This window comes from Oryctolagus cuniculus, chromosome 8 (genome assembly GCF_964237555.1).
Source record: "Oryctolagus cuniculus chromosome 8, mOryCun1.1, whole genome shotgun sequence".
NCBI lineage: Eukaryota > Metazoa > Chordata > Mammalia > Lagomorpha > Leporidae > Oryctolagus > Oryctolagus cuniculus.
The window spans coordinates 71,190,652-71,206,173 of NC_091439.1; the positions used below are offsets into that span (position 1 = coordinate 71,190,652).

Here is a 15,522-nt window from a genome sequence, read left to right on the forward strand (position 1 = left end):
AAAAGGGAGAAATTATCTGTAAACTATGAAACTATGCAACTGATAAATGATTAATATCCAGAATCTATCAAGAGCTCAAGGAATTCAAAAACAATGAAACAAACAATCCAGTTGAGAAATGGGCAAAGGACTTGAACAGGCATTTTTCAAAAGAAGAAATTCAAATGTCCAAGAAATATATGAAAAATGCTCAGGATCACAAGCCATCAGGGAAATGCAAATCAAAACCACAATGAGGGGGCTGGCACTGTGGAACGGTGGGTTAAAGCTCTGGCCTGAAGTGCCGACATCCCATATGGGCGCCAGTTCTAGTCATGGTTGCTCTTCTTCCAGTCCAGCTCTCTGCTGTGGCCTGGGATAGCAGTGGAAGATGGCGCAAGTCCTTGGGACTCTGCACTTACGTGGGAGACCCGGAAGAAGCTCCTGGCCCCTGGCTTTGGATTGGTACATCCCTGGCCGTTTCGGCCATCTGGGGAGTGAACCAGCGAATGCAAGACCCCTCTCTCTGTCTCTACCTCTCTTAGTATCTCTGTCTTTCAAATAAATAAAATAAATCTTAAAAAAAAAAAAAACACAATGAGGTTTCACCTTTCCCTACTTAGAATGGCTTTCATACAGAAATCAACAGACAACAAATGCTGGTGAGGATGTGAAGTAAAATGTACCCTAATCCACTGTTGGTGAGAATGTAAACTAGTGTAGCCATTGTGGAAGACAGTGAAAATAGATCTACCATATCACCTAGCAATCCCACCCCTGGGAATTTACCCAAGGGAAATGAAATCAGCATATGAAAGAGTGATTTGTACCCCTACATTGATTGCAGCTCAATTCACAATAGCTAAAATATGGAATCAACCCAGATGCCCATCAACTGATGACTGGAAAATGAAATTATGGTATGTATACACTATGGAATATTCTTCAGTCATAAAAAAGAATGAAACCCTGTCTTTTGCAACAAAATGGATACAACTGAAAACCATTATACTTAGTGAAATATGCCAGTCCTCCCAAAATATCATGTTTTCCCTGATCTGCAGTAACTAACAGAGTACCAAAAATGTAATATATAGGAGTGAATTGACATTTTAAGATTCAATGATTGTTTGTAGTCCTTGTCTCTATTCTTGAGGATCAGTGTAGCTTTTCTTCATATTATTTGTTGAACTCTTTATTTAGTGTAGGGTTAACCTGAGTATAAAGTAAATTGGAAGTAGATCATTGTAAAAATTAGGAGAGGAAACAAGAGAGGAAGGAGGAGGAAGGGTGGGAACTTGGGCAGAAGGGAGGTTAGTGTTGGAAGTATCCCTATGTTACTAAATCTGTATATATATGAAATATAGGAAATTTGTATACCTTAAATAAAATTTCAAAAAGACTAAACACAGAGCTTCAGCTGTCTCCAGTGTTAAGATCGTTGTTTTTCACAGGGAAAAAGTTAGAAGTTTTAAGAAAATCTGTTCCAATTCCAATAATACACTGGTGTCTTTTTGTAATGTATATCGTTTTGCTGTAAGGGATCTGTGCTTGAAAAGAAGGGTCACATGATATTATGATACATACTTTCTGGTACTTATGCATGGTTTCTGGCTCCTAAAACTCTCCCCAAGTCAGGCCATAGAAATTAGAATTTCTCTTTGCCATGGCATTCATAGAATCTACAATCTCCCCCTGCCTTTAGCTGGCAATAAAAACATTCGCTCTTCTACAAAACAACAACAACAACAAAAAAAAAAAACAAACAAAACAAAGAATTGTGTCCACACAAAAATGTACACATGGATATTTAGAGCAGTCTTATTTGCAACTGCCCAAACTTGGAAGCTATGAGGTCCTTCAGTGAGTGGATGGATAAACAAACTTTAGTACCTACACACAATGCAATGTTGTTTTTCAGTGCTAAAAATGATCCATCAAACTATGAAAATACTTAAAGGATGAAGCTTACATCCATATTACTAAGTGATAAAATTGTATTAGTCAGCTCTTCATTACTACAACAAAATAACTAAGACAAGCTACTTGTGAAGGAAGGAGGTTTATTCTAGCTCATTGTTTTGGAGAGTCACAGTCCAAGATCCAGTGGCCTTGGGGCCAGTGCTGTGGCTTAATAGGCTAAGCCTCTGCCTGTGGCACCAGTTCGTGTCCCAGCTGCTCCTCATCCCATCCAGCTCCCTGCTAATGTACCTGGGAAGCAGTGGAAGACGGCCCAAGCGCTGGGGCTCCCACTCTGTGTGGGAGACCTGGAGGCAGTTCCTGACTCTTGGCTCCTGGCTTTGGATCAGCTTAGTTCTGGGCGTTGTAGTTATTTGGGGATTGAGCTAGTGGATGCAAGACCTTTATCTATGTCTCTCTCTCTCTCTCTCTGTAACTCTACCTTTCAAATAATTTTTTTTTTTTTTTTGACAGGCAGAGTGGACAGTGAGAGACAAAGGTCTTCCTTTGCCATTGGTTCACCCCTCAATGGCCGTTGTGGCCAGCACACTGTGGCCAGTGCACCACGCCTCTCCTGGTCTCCCATGCGGGTGGAGGGCCCAAGCACTTGGGCCATCCTCCACTGCACTCCTGGGCCACAGCAGAGCGCTGGCCTGGAAGAGGAGCAACTGGGACAGAATCCTGTGCCCCAACTGGGACTAGAACCTGGTGTGCTGGCGCCGCAGGCAGAGGATTAGCCTATTGAGCTGCGGTGCCGGCCTCAAATAAATTCTTAAAAAAAAAAAAAAAAAAAATTCCAGTGGCCTCACTGTTTTGGCATCTTATGATGGAGTTCTTCCTGGCAGAGTCCTCACGCAGCACAGAACAGCACACAGCAAGGAACAGGTGTGTGTGTGTGTGTGTGTGTGTGTGTGTGTGTATTTGTATGCACGTGTGTTTGTAAGTCATCCTCATTCAGTCATGTGGCTTCCACCCTAATAATCTAATCCAATCTAATCACTTCCCAAAGGCCTGACCTCTAAATGCCAGTTATGAATACATTCCCACCCCCTTACTTATGATTACTGTCAGACTTTGGAGACAAGCCTTTACCAAATGGGCTTTGTGAGGACATGCAAACCACTATCCAAACCAGAAGCCAATCTGAAAAGGCTTCATTCTGTATGGCTCCAACTCTATGGTATTCTAAGGAAAGCAAAACTATGGAGATAGCAAAAAGATCTGTGGTTCAAGATTAGGTGGGGAGAAAAAGATAAACAGGCAGTGAACAGAAAGCTTTGGGACAGTGAAATTATTCTGTGATACTATAATGGTGGCTACATGTCATTATATTTTTGCTAAAACCCATGCAGTGATCACCTGTCAAAGAATGGTCATGAATTTTTAATGCATGTACCATTTTGATGTTGATAGTGGGTGAGTCTGTGCATGTGTAGGGAGGGGAATGTGGGAACTCTGGTTCTTTCTGTTCAATTTTGACATGAACCTTAAGCTACTCTAAAATTAGTCTATGGAGGGGCTGGCACCGTGGTGTAGGTTAATCCTCTGCCTGAGGCAATAGCATCTCTTACCCTCGCTGGCTCTAGTCCTGGCTGCTCCTCTTCCAATCCAGCTCTCTGCTGTGGCCTGGGAGAGCAGTAGACAATGGCCCAAGTCCTTGGGCCCCTTCACACACATGGGAGACTGGGAAGAGGCACCTGGCTCATGGCTTCGGATAGGCACAGCTCCAGCCATTGCGGCCATATGAGGAGTGAACCAACAGAAGGAAGACCTTTCTCTGTCTCTCCCTCTCACTGTCTGTAACTCTACCTCTCAAATAAAGAAAATCTTTAAAAAAAATAAATATATGGATGAAGACAAGACATAACATTGAAAGTACAATGAATGTTGGAAGCTGATTCAAATTTAGGGAGTATGACAACTTGCCAAGGAAATATGATTTCTTATAAGTTATACAAGGAGGTAGTACTTTTCAAACTACTCTTGATAATTATTTTATAAAAATAAAACTAATTCTCAGTGCTTCCTTTAGTGTATCAAATTAATTTTACATTTTAAAAACCTACTTATACATTCATAACCAACAATGTTTTTAAAATGTGAACAAAATTTTTATAGCATGGATAATAATAGTTTTTCCAATGTTTATTGTTTTGCACAATTTTAACTTCAGTCACATTTTTAGTTCTACAGCACTGTGGAAAACAAGGACTGAGAGTGCAAACAAGCCATTTAAACAGAACCTTACAAATAATAGATCCCCCAGAAACCCATTATAAACTACATTAAACATCAAAGCTTAGCTTAATATTGGAAATAGTTTGCTCCATGTCATATCATAGATGGAAACAGACTAGAGAAAGATGGCTTTATGCTTGCAGAGGAAAGAGAACATAAGAGTTCAGAAGCCAGCTAGGTATGAATTTACTTAAGGTTCTCCTTTCCACCCAAAGATACCCTATGCAATTGGGGAAAAAAATATTTTATATAAGTTGCTAAGGATTACATTTTGAAAACAAAGTGTATTTCACAAGTAGCTTCACTCTTTGGATCAAATTTCCTTTCCCTTAGTGCTGCTAATAAATGTAAATGATAGGGTGAGCCTTGTGATGCAACAGGTTAAGCTGCTGCTTGCAACGCCCACACCCATATAAGTAGCAGTTTGAGTCCTGGCTACTTTACTTCTGATCCAGCTCCCTGCTAATGTGCCTGGGAAGGCAGCAGAGGACGGGCCAGGTACTTGGGCCCCTGTCGTACACCTAAGAGACCCGGATGGAGTTCCTGGCTCCTGGTTTGCTCTCACCCAGCCCTGACTGCTCTGGGCATTTGAAAGAGAGCCAGTGGATGGAAGATCTCTCCACCTCTTTCTTTCAAATAAATTAAGTACCTTTAAGAGTAAACAACAAAAGTCAATCAATCTCATTTTCAATCCCTTCATTATGTAATCAAGGCAGTCTGAAGAAAAAAATGTTAATGAAAAATTCCAATAGTATTCTAGATAACACAGGTAAGTAACCTTTCTTCCTCTTCCTATGGCTACTTTCTTCCACATTACTACATTCTACTTGTTAATTAGCAGAAAACTTAAGTAAATGTGATGAATACAATGTGTATGCAAAATTATGAAAACTCAGGATAATCCTACATACTTTTAGAAATCATAATTCAAATATAAGATGCAACCACAGCAAATTTCATGAAGAATGTCTAGCACTAAACAATATAATCCATTATCCCATTCTGTACCCGAATTAAATGTCCCCTTGCTCAGAAAGACAAAGGGTGAATCAGGGCAAAAGTTAAACTGTGTATTATATTTATATTCAGAAAGGAAAAACATCTTGGGGAGAATAATTAGAAGAATCAACTCGTTTATTCTATTGACTGCTTAAGATTCAGGCATAAGGTTACACAGAAACCCAATATTTTGACACTTTTTATCTCATGTTTCAGCTAAATATCTACTGTAATAAGCTACAAGTGTATGGCATCCCAGTTATGAAAAAGCCTCTAAGGCATATATTCTACCCTTATGTGATTTGCATTAAATTGAAAAAAAAAAAAAACACATTTGCAGTTGGTAAAGACATTACTGCAACATGTGGTCTCATTTATTCTTTGCTGATAATGGATGAAGACATTCACGGACATTGGGCCAATGAAAGAACGAATTAAACTGGTAATAAATTCCAATTTATTGACCGACATAATATTAAGCGCATAAGATGATCTCATTTGTGCTCAATATTATATATTTTAAAGGGAAGGGGGGGAGAGGGTTAGAAACTGTTAAAAAGGTTGTGAAAATACAACTTATGATCACAAATATTTTTATTAAGCCCAAGACACAATAGAGCATTACAGGAAGAACCCAACTACATTTCATTAGAGATAATAATGCAAATATAACAACAACAACACTAACAACAAAAGAAACAGCCTATCACTGAAAATACATTGATACAGAAAAGTTAAGAGAAATCCATGAGATTTTTAAAAGGTAATATTCCCAACAATTTGACTATGTGACTTGGGTATGGTAATGCAAGAGGTAGTATTAACATTTGCAGTTTCTTTTAGCCCTGTGACACTAAAGCATATTCAGTGTGTTCAATATAGCTTTAAGGTTGAGTAAGTCTAATGAGTCATGAGTTTGTAAGAGTTTGTAATATCTAAAGAATCACATTAAAAGTTTTGTTCATCTTCTAAGTCCGAAGGGTTATATTACCTAGCATCTTAGCAAGTTAGGATGCCTTGGAAAGTGTGATCTCCAATAATTAACAAGTCTCTGATTTATAAATAAGTTTATTTATAATGATATTTACAAAATAAAAACAAAACACATGAAACTCACAAGTTATACAAAGAAACGGATGTATAATAAAAACAGCATTATGGACTGACAGGCAAAATTTTAAAGAAAGATTTAATAAAGAGTTAAATATCAAATAGACAACTTCTAAATTTCACTATGTCACCCACACTGAATTGGAATTCAACAATGGCTCTCTCTTCAGACGGTCCTGTACTGGAAATTCTGGAAACCGGTAAATTATATTTTGATAAGAGTTTAAAGTTAATGACCTATTTCCATGCAGTACCTAATGCTGCCTTAACATGAAGTCACATCCAGTCTGCTTTGACGTGAAATAGCTTTAAGTTAATCTGTTCTGCCAGGTTAGAAAAATGTCACCAACATTTCGCTGATATATGGGATGTGGCAGGAAGAAACTGGTATTTAGAGAGGAAGAGAACTGGAGCAGAAGTGACTGGGCAACAATTTAAGAGAAGCAAAAGCCAGGAGAGGGAAGTCAATGAAAACATGCACGAGAGGCAGATTAAGAAGCACAATTAGTGCAGTTGGGAAACGAACAGAAAGAATTAATCCATGAAGCAGGATGAGGGCTTCTTTAGTTACTACTCACTGGAAAACAACTTAGTGCCTAGCCAAACAAATTTGTTTTAACATAAGTACTTGAGAGGACCTGGGGGATGTTAGTGTATGGAATGCCACCTTTAAATTCAGGATGAGTTCTTGTTGACATTGGTGAACATCTGCTTCAAATAGCAATAAAATGAAAGCTATATTATCTATACAGCTGCATTCTTTAAACCAACATAATAAAAAAAAAACTTCAAATGAGACAAGCAAAAACAAGACATAAGCATTGTCAAATAAGGCACATGTAAAAATCTACACACATTATCCAGTGAAAGACAATATATATATATTTGGAGGTAGAAATAATTACAAAAATACTGACATTTCTAAAGCATTAGCATATTTGTTACAAACAATCACCAACTAATCCCCATTCAGAAAACTGCTTTGTAAAATGATTATTCAACATCTTCAGGACTACATATTTGTGGCTTTTTACGAAATCTCATGTGTGAGCATCTGGAGAGTTCAGTTAGTGGCAAAAAAGTTGTCCATACTATGAGAAATGCAATATGGAAATTATAAAAAGGTATAAATGTTCATAAACCCCATGGTCATCATAATGTAAATGTCCTTGAGTGCACCAAGTTGATATTTCCTTATCACTTAGGAATCTGCAGTTCTGATTCACAGGCCCATTGATGTTTTTAGTAATGTGGCTATATCTGCTGGCATACTCCCTTCATCACCTGCAGGTCAGAAAAGTGTGTTAGAAGATTGATTAAAAAATATCTTAATTGTTGTAATACACATCATCTTTCTTTTTTTTTCTTTCTTTGGTGAATCCCTATTCATGTTTTCAAGGCCCAGCTTGGTTCAGCATCACCTTGTTGAAAACTTTCCCTTAATCCCATCAAACATCAGGGTTACTTCCTCTGTACTCTTACTCATATTGCCAGCACTACAACCTTAAGTTATGGTGCTGGCTTTACATAGAAATAGATTTATACAGAAACATAGATACAGATACTTTAGACCATATTGAATTCATTCAGCACATGGTATTTACTTCCATTTGCAAAATAAAAGAAAAACATCTTTCAAACTGAGTAGGGAAAAAAAAAAAAAAAAGACATCAAAGCTGCCAAATCCCCAGACCCCAAATTTTAATATTCTTGAATTTATTTAAAGTTAAAAGGTTTGGGCTGGTGTTGTGGCGTGGTGGGTTAAGCCGCCGCCTGAGACACTGGCATCCCATATGGGCAGCGGTTCATGTCCTGGCTGCTCCACTTCCTATCCCACTCACTGCTATTGGCCCAAGAAAACCAGTGGAAGATGGCCCAAGTGTTTGGACCCCTGCCACCCACATGGGAGACCCGGATGAAATTCCAGGCTCCTGGATTGAGCCTGGCTCAGCCCTTGGCTTTGAAATAAATAAACACATCCTTAAAAAAAAATAAAAATATAAGGTTAAAAAAAGCTATAAAAGACATGAAGTAGAAACTAGGAAAAATCCAGGCATGGGCAATATCTGACTCAGATCTAATCCACACATAAAACTTTGAGCACAGTATAGCAGCCAAGGATTAAATTAACCATGGCAATGGACCTTTTATTCAATGTTTGCCCACATTTTTAAAAAAAGATTTATTTTATTTACGTGAAAGGCAGAGTTTGAGAGAGAGACAGATTTTCCATTCGCTGGTTCACTCCCCAAATGGCCACAACAGCCAGAACTGGGCCAGGCCAAATCTAGATCTTCTTTTGGATCTCCCATGTAGGCCATTGTCCACTGCTTTCTCAGAACATTAGCAGGGAGCTGGATTGGAAGTGGAGCAGCCAGGACTTGAACCAGTGCCCTTGTAAGATGCTGTCATTGCAGGTGGTGGCTTTACTTGTTTACATCACAATACCAGGCCCTTTGCCCATATTTTAATTAAATGAGCCATCAGCACCTAGACACTTGAGTTTTTTTGAATTTTTTGACATAAAATACAGCTATCTGTGATTAAATTAATTAAGTGCTGTGAATGTTTTTAGATGAGCTTATTTTATTATTGACAACACAGCTGGCAACTCATAAATATTTGCTGACCTGTGTAACTGCACATAATTAATAATTTTATAAATTAAATGTGACTAAAATGCAGCAAACAAACAGTGCTGTTACAATCTACAACCATTAAGATAAGTTTATCTACTCTTTTTGTAAAGAATACATATACGTACAAGTACACAAAACACTGCATAAATGCTTAGGGAGTTCACAGAAACCCTGACTTCCAAGTTCATCCAAAGACTTCAAAATAGCCCATGAAACCCATGCTGACATTTGTCCAACATTAACTAGCTACTGCTAGGAGAAACACAGAGAGACAAAGCAGGAAAAGAGTGAGGAGACTCTTCTAAGGTTAAAGATAGTTTATTACTATATAATGGAACAAAATAAAATGTGTAAACTTCAACTGCACCATGTTTTTTTGTTTTGTTTTGTTTTCTTTTCTTTTTTTAAAGATACTAAAGAGAACGAGGAGAAATATGGATAAGAACAATATGTAATACCTGGAGATTACTGTTCACCTTCTTGCATGTTATAACGGTATTGTGGCAATTTAGAGAAATACAATGAAATCTCAAGAATGAATCGTCAGTTTTGCAACTGACTTTGAAATAGTTCACAGGAAAAAAAGCTGGAGGAAGCAAACACTGAAACGTCCCAACTATTAAATCACTGGCCTTTCATTCATGCTATGCTTTCAAAATTCTTTCTAAGAAAACTTTTGTAACAAAGGGTTGAGAGGTGAGTGGAGAAGTGGTTAAGATGCTACTGGAGATGCCCAACATCTTATCCTGGATGCCTCAGTTCAGGTCTCAGCTCTGCTCTCCATTCCAGCTTTCTGCTACTGTGCAACCTGGGAAGCAGCCGGCAATGGCTCCAAATACTTGGATCCTTGCCATCCATGTGGGAGACCTAGAATGAGTTCCTGGTTCCTGACTGCAGCGTGGCCTAGCCATTGAAAACATTTGGGGAGTGAACCAGCAGATGGGAGATCTCTTTCTGTTTGTTCCCCTGCATTTCAAATAAATTAAATAAAAATATGCTGAAAAATGCAAAAATTTATGGATATAATTAATCACATTAAAGGAGATTAAATAAAAAGACCAGCTAAGACAGTACTTTTTATTTTAAAGTGGTGGTTCTATGATTTTGGCATATTTCACTTGGAAGGACTATTAGATTATTGAGTCCCATTCCTAGTGCAGAGAAGGTGAGGAAGGGACTTGAGAATTTTCATTTCAAATTTGCATTTCCCCAGGACATGCTGTTCCTGCTAATCCAGGATCTGTACTCTGAGAACCACAAAAGTAAACTCTAGAAACACAAAAATCCGCTAAGCCCATTAGAGAGAAAAAATGGTCTTTTTCATAACAGACATACCTCTCTTCTACAGTAATATGAGACACAGATACTGAAATAAACACTACAGTAGGACAAGTATTAATTTGATCATACATATCTCTCTCTCTGAAGATCAATTAAAATGTTCACTTCTTCATAGTATAGAATACCTACCAAAACGTTGGGATATAGTAAACATTCAGTGGAAGTTTACTGAATTGAAACAACAAACTATTATCAGCATTAGACATTTTCTTTTTTTTTTTTTTAAGATTTTTATTTGTTTGCTTGAAAGAGTTACAGAGAGAGAGAAGAGGCAGAGAGAGAGAGAGAGACAGAGAGAGGGAGGTCTTCCATCTGCTGGTTCACTCCCCAACTGGCTGCAATGGCCAGAGCTGCACCGATCCGAAGCCAGGAGCCAGGAACTTCTTCCTGGTCTCCCACGCGGGGCCCAAGCACTTGGGCCATCTTCTACTGCTTTCCCAGGCCATAGCAGAGAGCTGGATCGGAAGTGGAGCAACTAGGACTAGAACCCGTGCCCATATGGGATGCTGGCACTGCAGGCAGCAGCTTTACCCACTATGCCACAGTGCCGGCCCCTAGACATTTTCTACTTTTACTTGTTAGAATAATGGGTGCCAGGTTCTAGTCCTAATTGCTCCTCTTCCAGTCCAGCTCTCTGCTGTGGCCTGGGAAGGCAGTGGAGGATGGCCCAAGTGCTTGGGCCCCTGCACCCGCATGAGAGACCAGGAGGAAGCACCTGACTCCTGGCTTTGGATTGGCGTAGCTCCAGCCAAGTGGCCATTTGGGGGGTGAACCAACGGAAGGAATACCTTTCTCTCTGTCTCTCTCTCTCACTGTCTAACTCTAGCTGTCAAAAAAAATTGCTTATTTCCAATTACATTTAACATTAAATAAGAAAAGAAAAGCTCAGAAGGTTGCCTACTGAAAAGGGAGAAAGATTACACTTGTTTACTTCTAAATGCATAAAATGGCTTTTACATACTCAAAAAGAGGTTAACATGCATCACTTTCCTGGAAAGGCTGAGTGACAGGCCAGAAAGCAGGCTCTTCCTTTGCCCTTTTATATCTCTTGAATTTTTAATTGTCATTATCTTGATTTTTGTGTATTTGTACCAGAGGTCTTCAAAAAGTTCACAGAAAGTACATACTACAAAAAAAACTATACACGGACTTAAAAAATAAATGTACCTTTTAATTCCATTTTCCCACCAACTTTTCTATCCTCATAAATAAAATTTTAAACTTATAAAACTTATTATTTTCAAGAGGGTATAATGGAGAAAGGTTATTCTTATCTATCTAAAAGGCAGACAGCAATGGAGAGAGAAAGAGAAAGATGCCAAAACCAGGACGCAGGAACTGAATCTGGTCTCCCATGTGGATGGCAGGGACCCAACTCCTTGTCATCACCTGCAGCCTCCCAGGTTATTCATCAGCAGGAAGCTAGAATTTCAAGCAGCACTAACACTGTGGAACCAGCACTAACCAGGAACTGTGATAGGGGATAAGGGTATCCCAAGTAGCAACCTAACTGCTGTTATCAAATGCTTGCCCCAGAAGAGGCATGATTTATTTGAGAGTTCTTTCCAGAATCCAAATGTTTCAATCGGAAATCCTAAAATTATTACATTTTTAAAAATGCATTTATTGCAACTTAAAGCATAATTTTAACCTTAATGCAATAAATACTTGTATTTACTCACCAAAATTAAATTAACATGTTAGGGTTCTCAGTAAAGTTAACTATGCCATCAAACACATTATGCCATGTATTGCTGGGTTCATGAATATTATAGTAAGCAAATTATAATATCATGGATAAAACTGTAGTCATAAACAACTTTATTTCTCAAATATTCTGGCATCAGACACAAGACATGGAAAAGCCATCATTTTTTAAAACCAAACTGTTAATTATGAATTCTGGCACAATGGATCTTAGTTACTGCAGTACTGCTGACATTAAGCATGCTTGCTTTCCCTCATGTTATCCCTACACCATATGCTAGTTAAGTTCTCTGGTCACCTTTGTTATACTCGAGATGGGTAACTGGATGCTTGGCCATATAAGTATGAAGTTCCGGCTTGTAAATAACTTACCTTCATCTACGGTAGTCATATCTTGTTCAAGTTTCAATTTCTGTTGGTTAATTTTTAGCATGGATTCTTCAATTGTCCCTTGGCTTATTAATTTTATAACTAGTACTTCTCTAAAAAGGCAAATAAAATATGTGCACTGGTTACTGAACAAAAAGTTATTTGGAAATCTGTAAATTATATTTCAGAGTTCAACAAAAATAATTCTTAAGTGACAAACATGTATTTAAGAAAATATTTATTTATTTGAAAGATTGTTACAAAAGAGAGGCAGACAGAGAGAGATTAATCTTCCATCTGCTGGTTCATGCCTCAGTTGGCTGCAATGGCCAGAGCTGTGCCCTTCTGAAGCAAGGAGCCAGGAGCTTCTTCTGGGTCTCCAACATGGGTAGCAGGGGCTCAAGTACTTGGGCCATCTTCTGGTGTTTTCCCAAGTGCATTAGCAGGGAATTGGATTGGAAATGGAGCAGCTGGGAGACAAACCTGTGACCATATGAGATGCCAGGGTGCAGGTGGCAGCTTCGCCCACTAGGCCACAATGGCAGCCCCTTTTTTTTTGTTAAATTACATGAAACTGCCATTTTCTGATCATTTAAATTTACACATCCTTCCTAATGATCCAGAAGAGGAAGATATTTGTACTTTATAACAAACAGTTCTGTGTTCAGTCAGAAATTACCTTTTCAAAAGAAACTTGTTTATCAGGTCCCCAGAAATAATTCCATACAGTAAGTAAGGTAGTGTAGTAACGAAAAAAGTACCACAACTGGTATTGATAAATATGTCTCATAAATTCATAAATGAATTTGAGATTGTTTTTCAGAAATTTAGTAAACAGGTCACAAAAAAGGAAAAAATTATCTGCTTTTTACTTATAAAAGTAAAGTTCAGTTGTAAATTTTCTGCCACTTCTTTACAGTCCTGCAACCAACGTCCAAATTAATCTTTACCTAAGGCAATTTATAAGACAAATAATCTATTTCCTAGAAGTTAACAGAGTAACAACAGTATGTATGTTACCAAGTGTGTCAGGTTTCAAAGTGGTCTAATAAACCTACTAATCTTTTTAAAACGGGCTAGATCACTCAAAATACTTCATCTTCATGAACCATAGAACTGTTTGGGGTAAAGGTGGGAGGTTACTTTGTTTTAGTTATTAAAAAATTATTAAATTACATAGTGTAGATCATGTTCAATAATGGTGATTAAAAATATATTAGCAGCCATGTTTTGCTGACAAAATAAAAACTAAGGCATGATCTCCAACAAATAAAACATAAAAAATTTTAATTTAAGCTAAAAACACTTACTTAGTTTGGCCTACTCTGTGACATCTATCTTCTGCTTGTTTGTCATTATAAGGATTACAATCAATATCATGAAGTATAACAACATTTGCTGAAGTCAGATTTATTCCCAATCCACCAGCTTTTGTTGACAGCAGAAACACAAAGATATCCATATCGGTATTAAACTCATCAATTAGATGAATCCTGTAAGACAAATATATTAGGTCAAATCCTACTAGAAGGTATACAGTTTAATTAAAACTAAAAGCAATCACATCACATGGAAAAGAAAGAGGAAGACATAAATCCACACACATTCCTGGCATTAGTTTCTTCTACTGTGGCTGTGACACTGAAAGCCTTCCCAATTTATCAACTTCTTTCTGGACTACTGCTCTCCCTACCAACTCTTTAACTGAACTATTCAGATTTGATTAATTCCTGAAAGACTACTTTGTCCTTTGTTTAATGATTTGTGGCTAATCAAAATTCTACCAATAGCTTTTCAATCTTTAACTTTCTCAGACGTCAGTAAGCTGTTACTGGCAGACAATATAGCTAATGAAACCAAGGACCTCAGGCTCAAGCTGATGTGCATGCTTTTGGCATACTTTCTTTAATGCAGTAGGGAAAAATCATTTTGGCTGCTAGAAATAAAGCAGGATGAACAGTGTCAGCTAAACACTAGAAAAAGCATTTGCTGCTTTATAAGATGCTCTTTTTATCCTGGGGAGTAAAACATTTTTTTTTTCATTATCCTTAAACTATGAAATGACTAAGACTATAAAATAATCAGGATTAAAGATGATGTAGTTTAGACTTTGAATGATTTTTAAAGGGGAATACCCTTTAAGGTATAAAATTTTCATAGCCATATCAAAATATACTTATATTACTCAATTCAGAAAATCTGAAAAGAAAATTTGCTTCATTTTAAGGTGATGATCTGATATAACTACACATTAGATTCAAAGCAACAAAGTTCTATCCAATGCTTTCAAACAAAGAAACAACAAGCAGTTTCTGACACTTAGGTGAAGTATACCAACCTTTCAGAAATTTGAGTCTTTCCATCTAATCTCAGGTACCTATGCTGATGATGTTTTAAGAGAACCTCTAAAATATCCAGCATCATGGTAAATTGGCTGAATAATACCACTCTATCACCCTGTGAAAATACAAATATGGATTATAAACAAAAATAATTATATTTTCAAAGCCTAAACAATTAGGAGTATTATTCATATCATGTTGACAATTTTACAGAAAATTCCTTACAACCTAAGTATGTAATGACTGATTGTTTCCTTCATAAAAGTCTAGTAATGGTACCTAAGATAAATCTCATGTTGTAGCTTATATATGAATAAATTAAGTTGTAAATTTAAGAGCTAAAATTCAACTCTCAGTTTTGATTTCAAGGACAATTCAGTATTATTTCGTTTTCCTGAAAGAAAAATGTTAGCAAATGTGAATAACTGCATACAGGACTATTTGGATGGGATGATGATCTTACAGATTTAAGGTATTTCATACATAAAATGCAGCATTACTTAACTATTTAACAAATGGTATCTTCAACATACTAATATGGATAGATTTCAAAAAACATATTAAAAAAATGTATCAAGGTGCCGGTGCCAGTGCTGTGGCATAGCAGGTAACGCCACCGTGTGGTGCCACCATCCCATATATGCACTGGTTCGTATCCTGGCCACTCCTCTTCTAATCCAGCTCTCTACTATGGCCTGGGAAAGCAGCAGAAGATGGCCCAAGTCCTTGGGCCCCTGTACCCATGTGGGAGACCCAGAAGAAGCTCCTGGCTCCTGGCTTTGGATTGGTTCAGCTCCAGCCGTTGCAGCCATCTGGGGAGTGAACCAGCAGATGGAAGT

General features: G+C 37.7%; 1 protein-coding gene across 3 annotated transcripts in view; it reads right to left on the reverse strand.

Annotated features, from left to right (window-relative positions):
* Positions 1–5,615: 5,615 nt before the first annotated feature.
* The window catches only part of SMARCAD1 (SNF2 related chromatin remodeling ATPase with DExD box 1), an 82,333-nt gene continuing 72,426 nt past the window's right edge, over positions 5,616–15,522 (reverse strand). For all 3 annotated transcript variants that reach the window (XM_008267592.4, XM_008267591.4, XM_008267593.4), the window contains 4 exons: positions 14,680–14,798; positions 13,652–13,834; positions 12,345–12,454; positions 5,616–7,569 (listed from right to left, as the gene is read on the reverse strand). In XM_008267592.4, the coding sequence (XP_008265814.1) occupies positions 7,508–7,569; positions 12,345–12,454; positions 13,652–13,834; positions 14,680–14,798 (474 nt within the window). In that variant the 3' untranslated portion in view covers positions 5,616–7,507. The remainder of the gene's footprint in view (positions 7,570–12,344; positions 12,455–13,651; positions 13,835–14,679; positions 14,799–15,522) is intronic.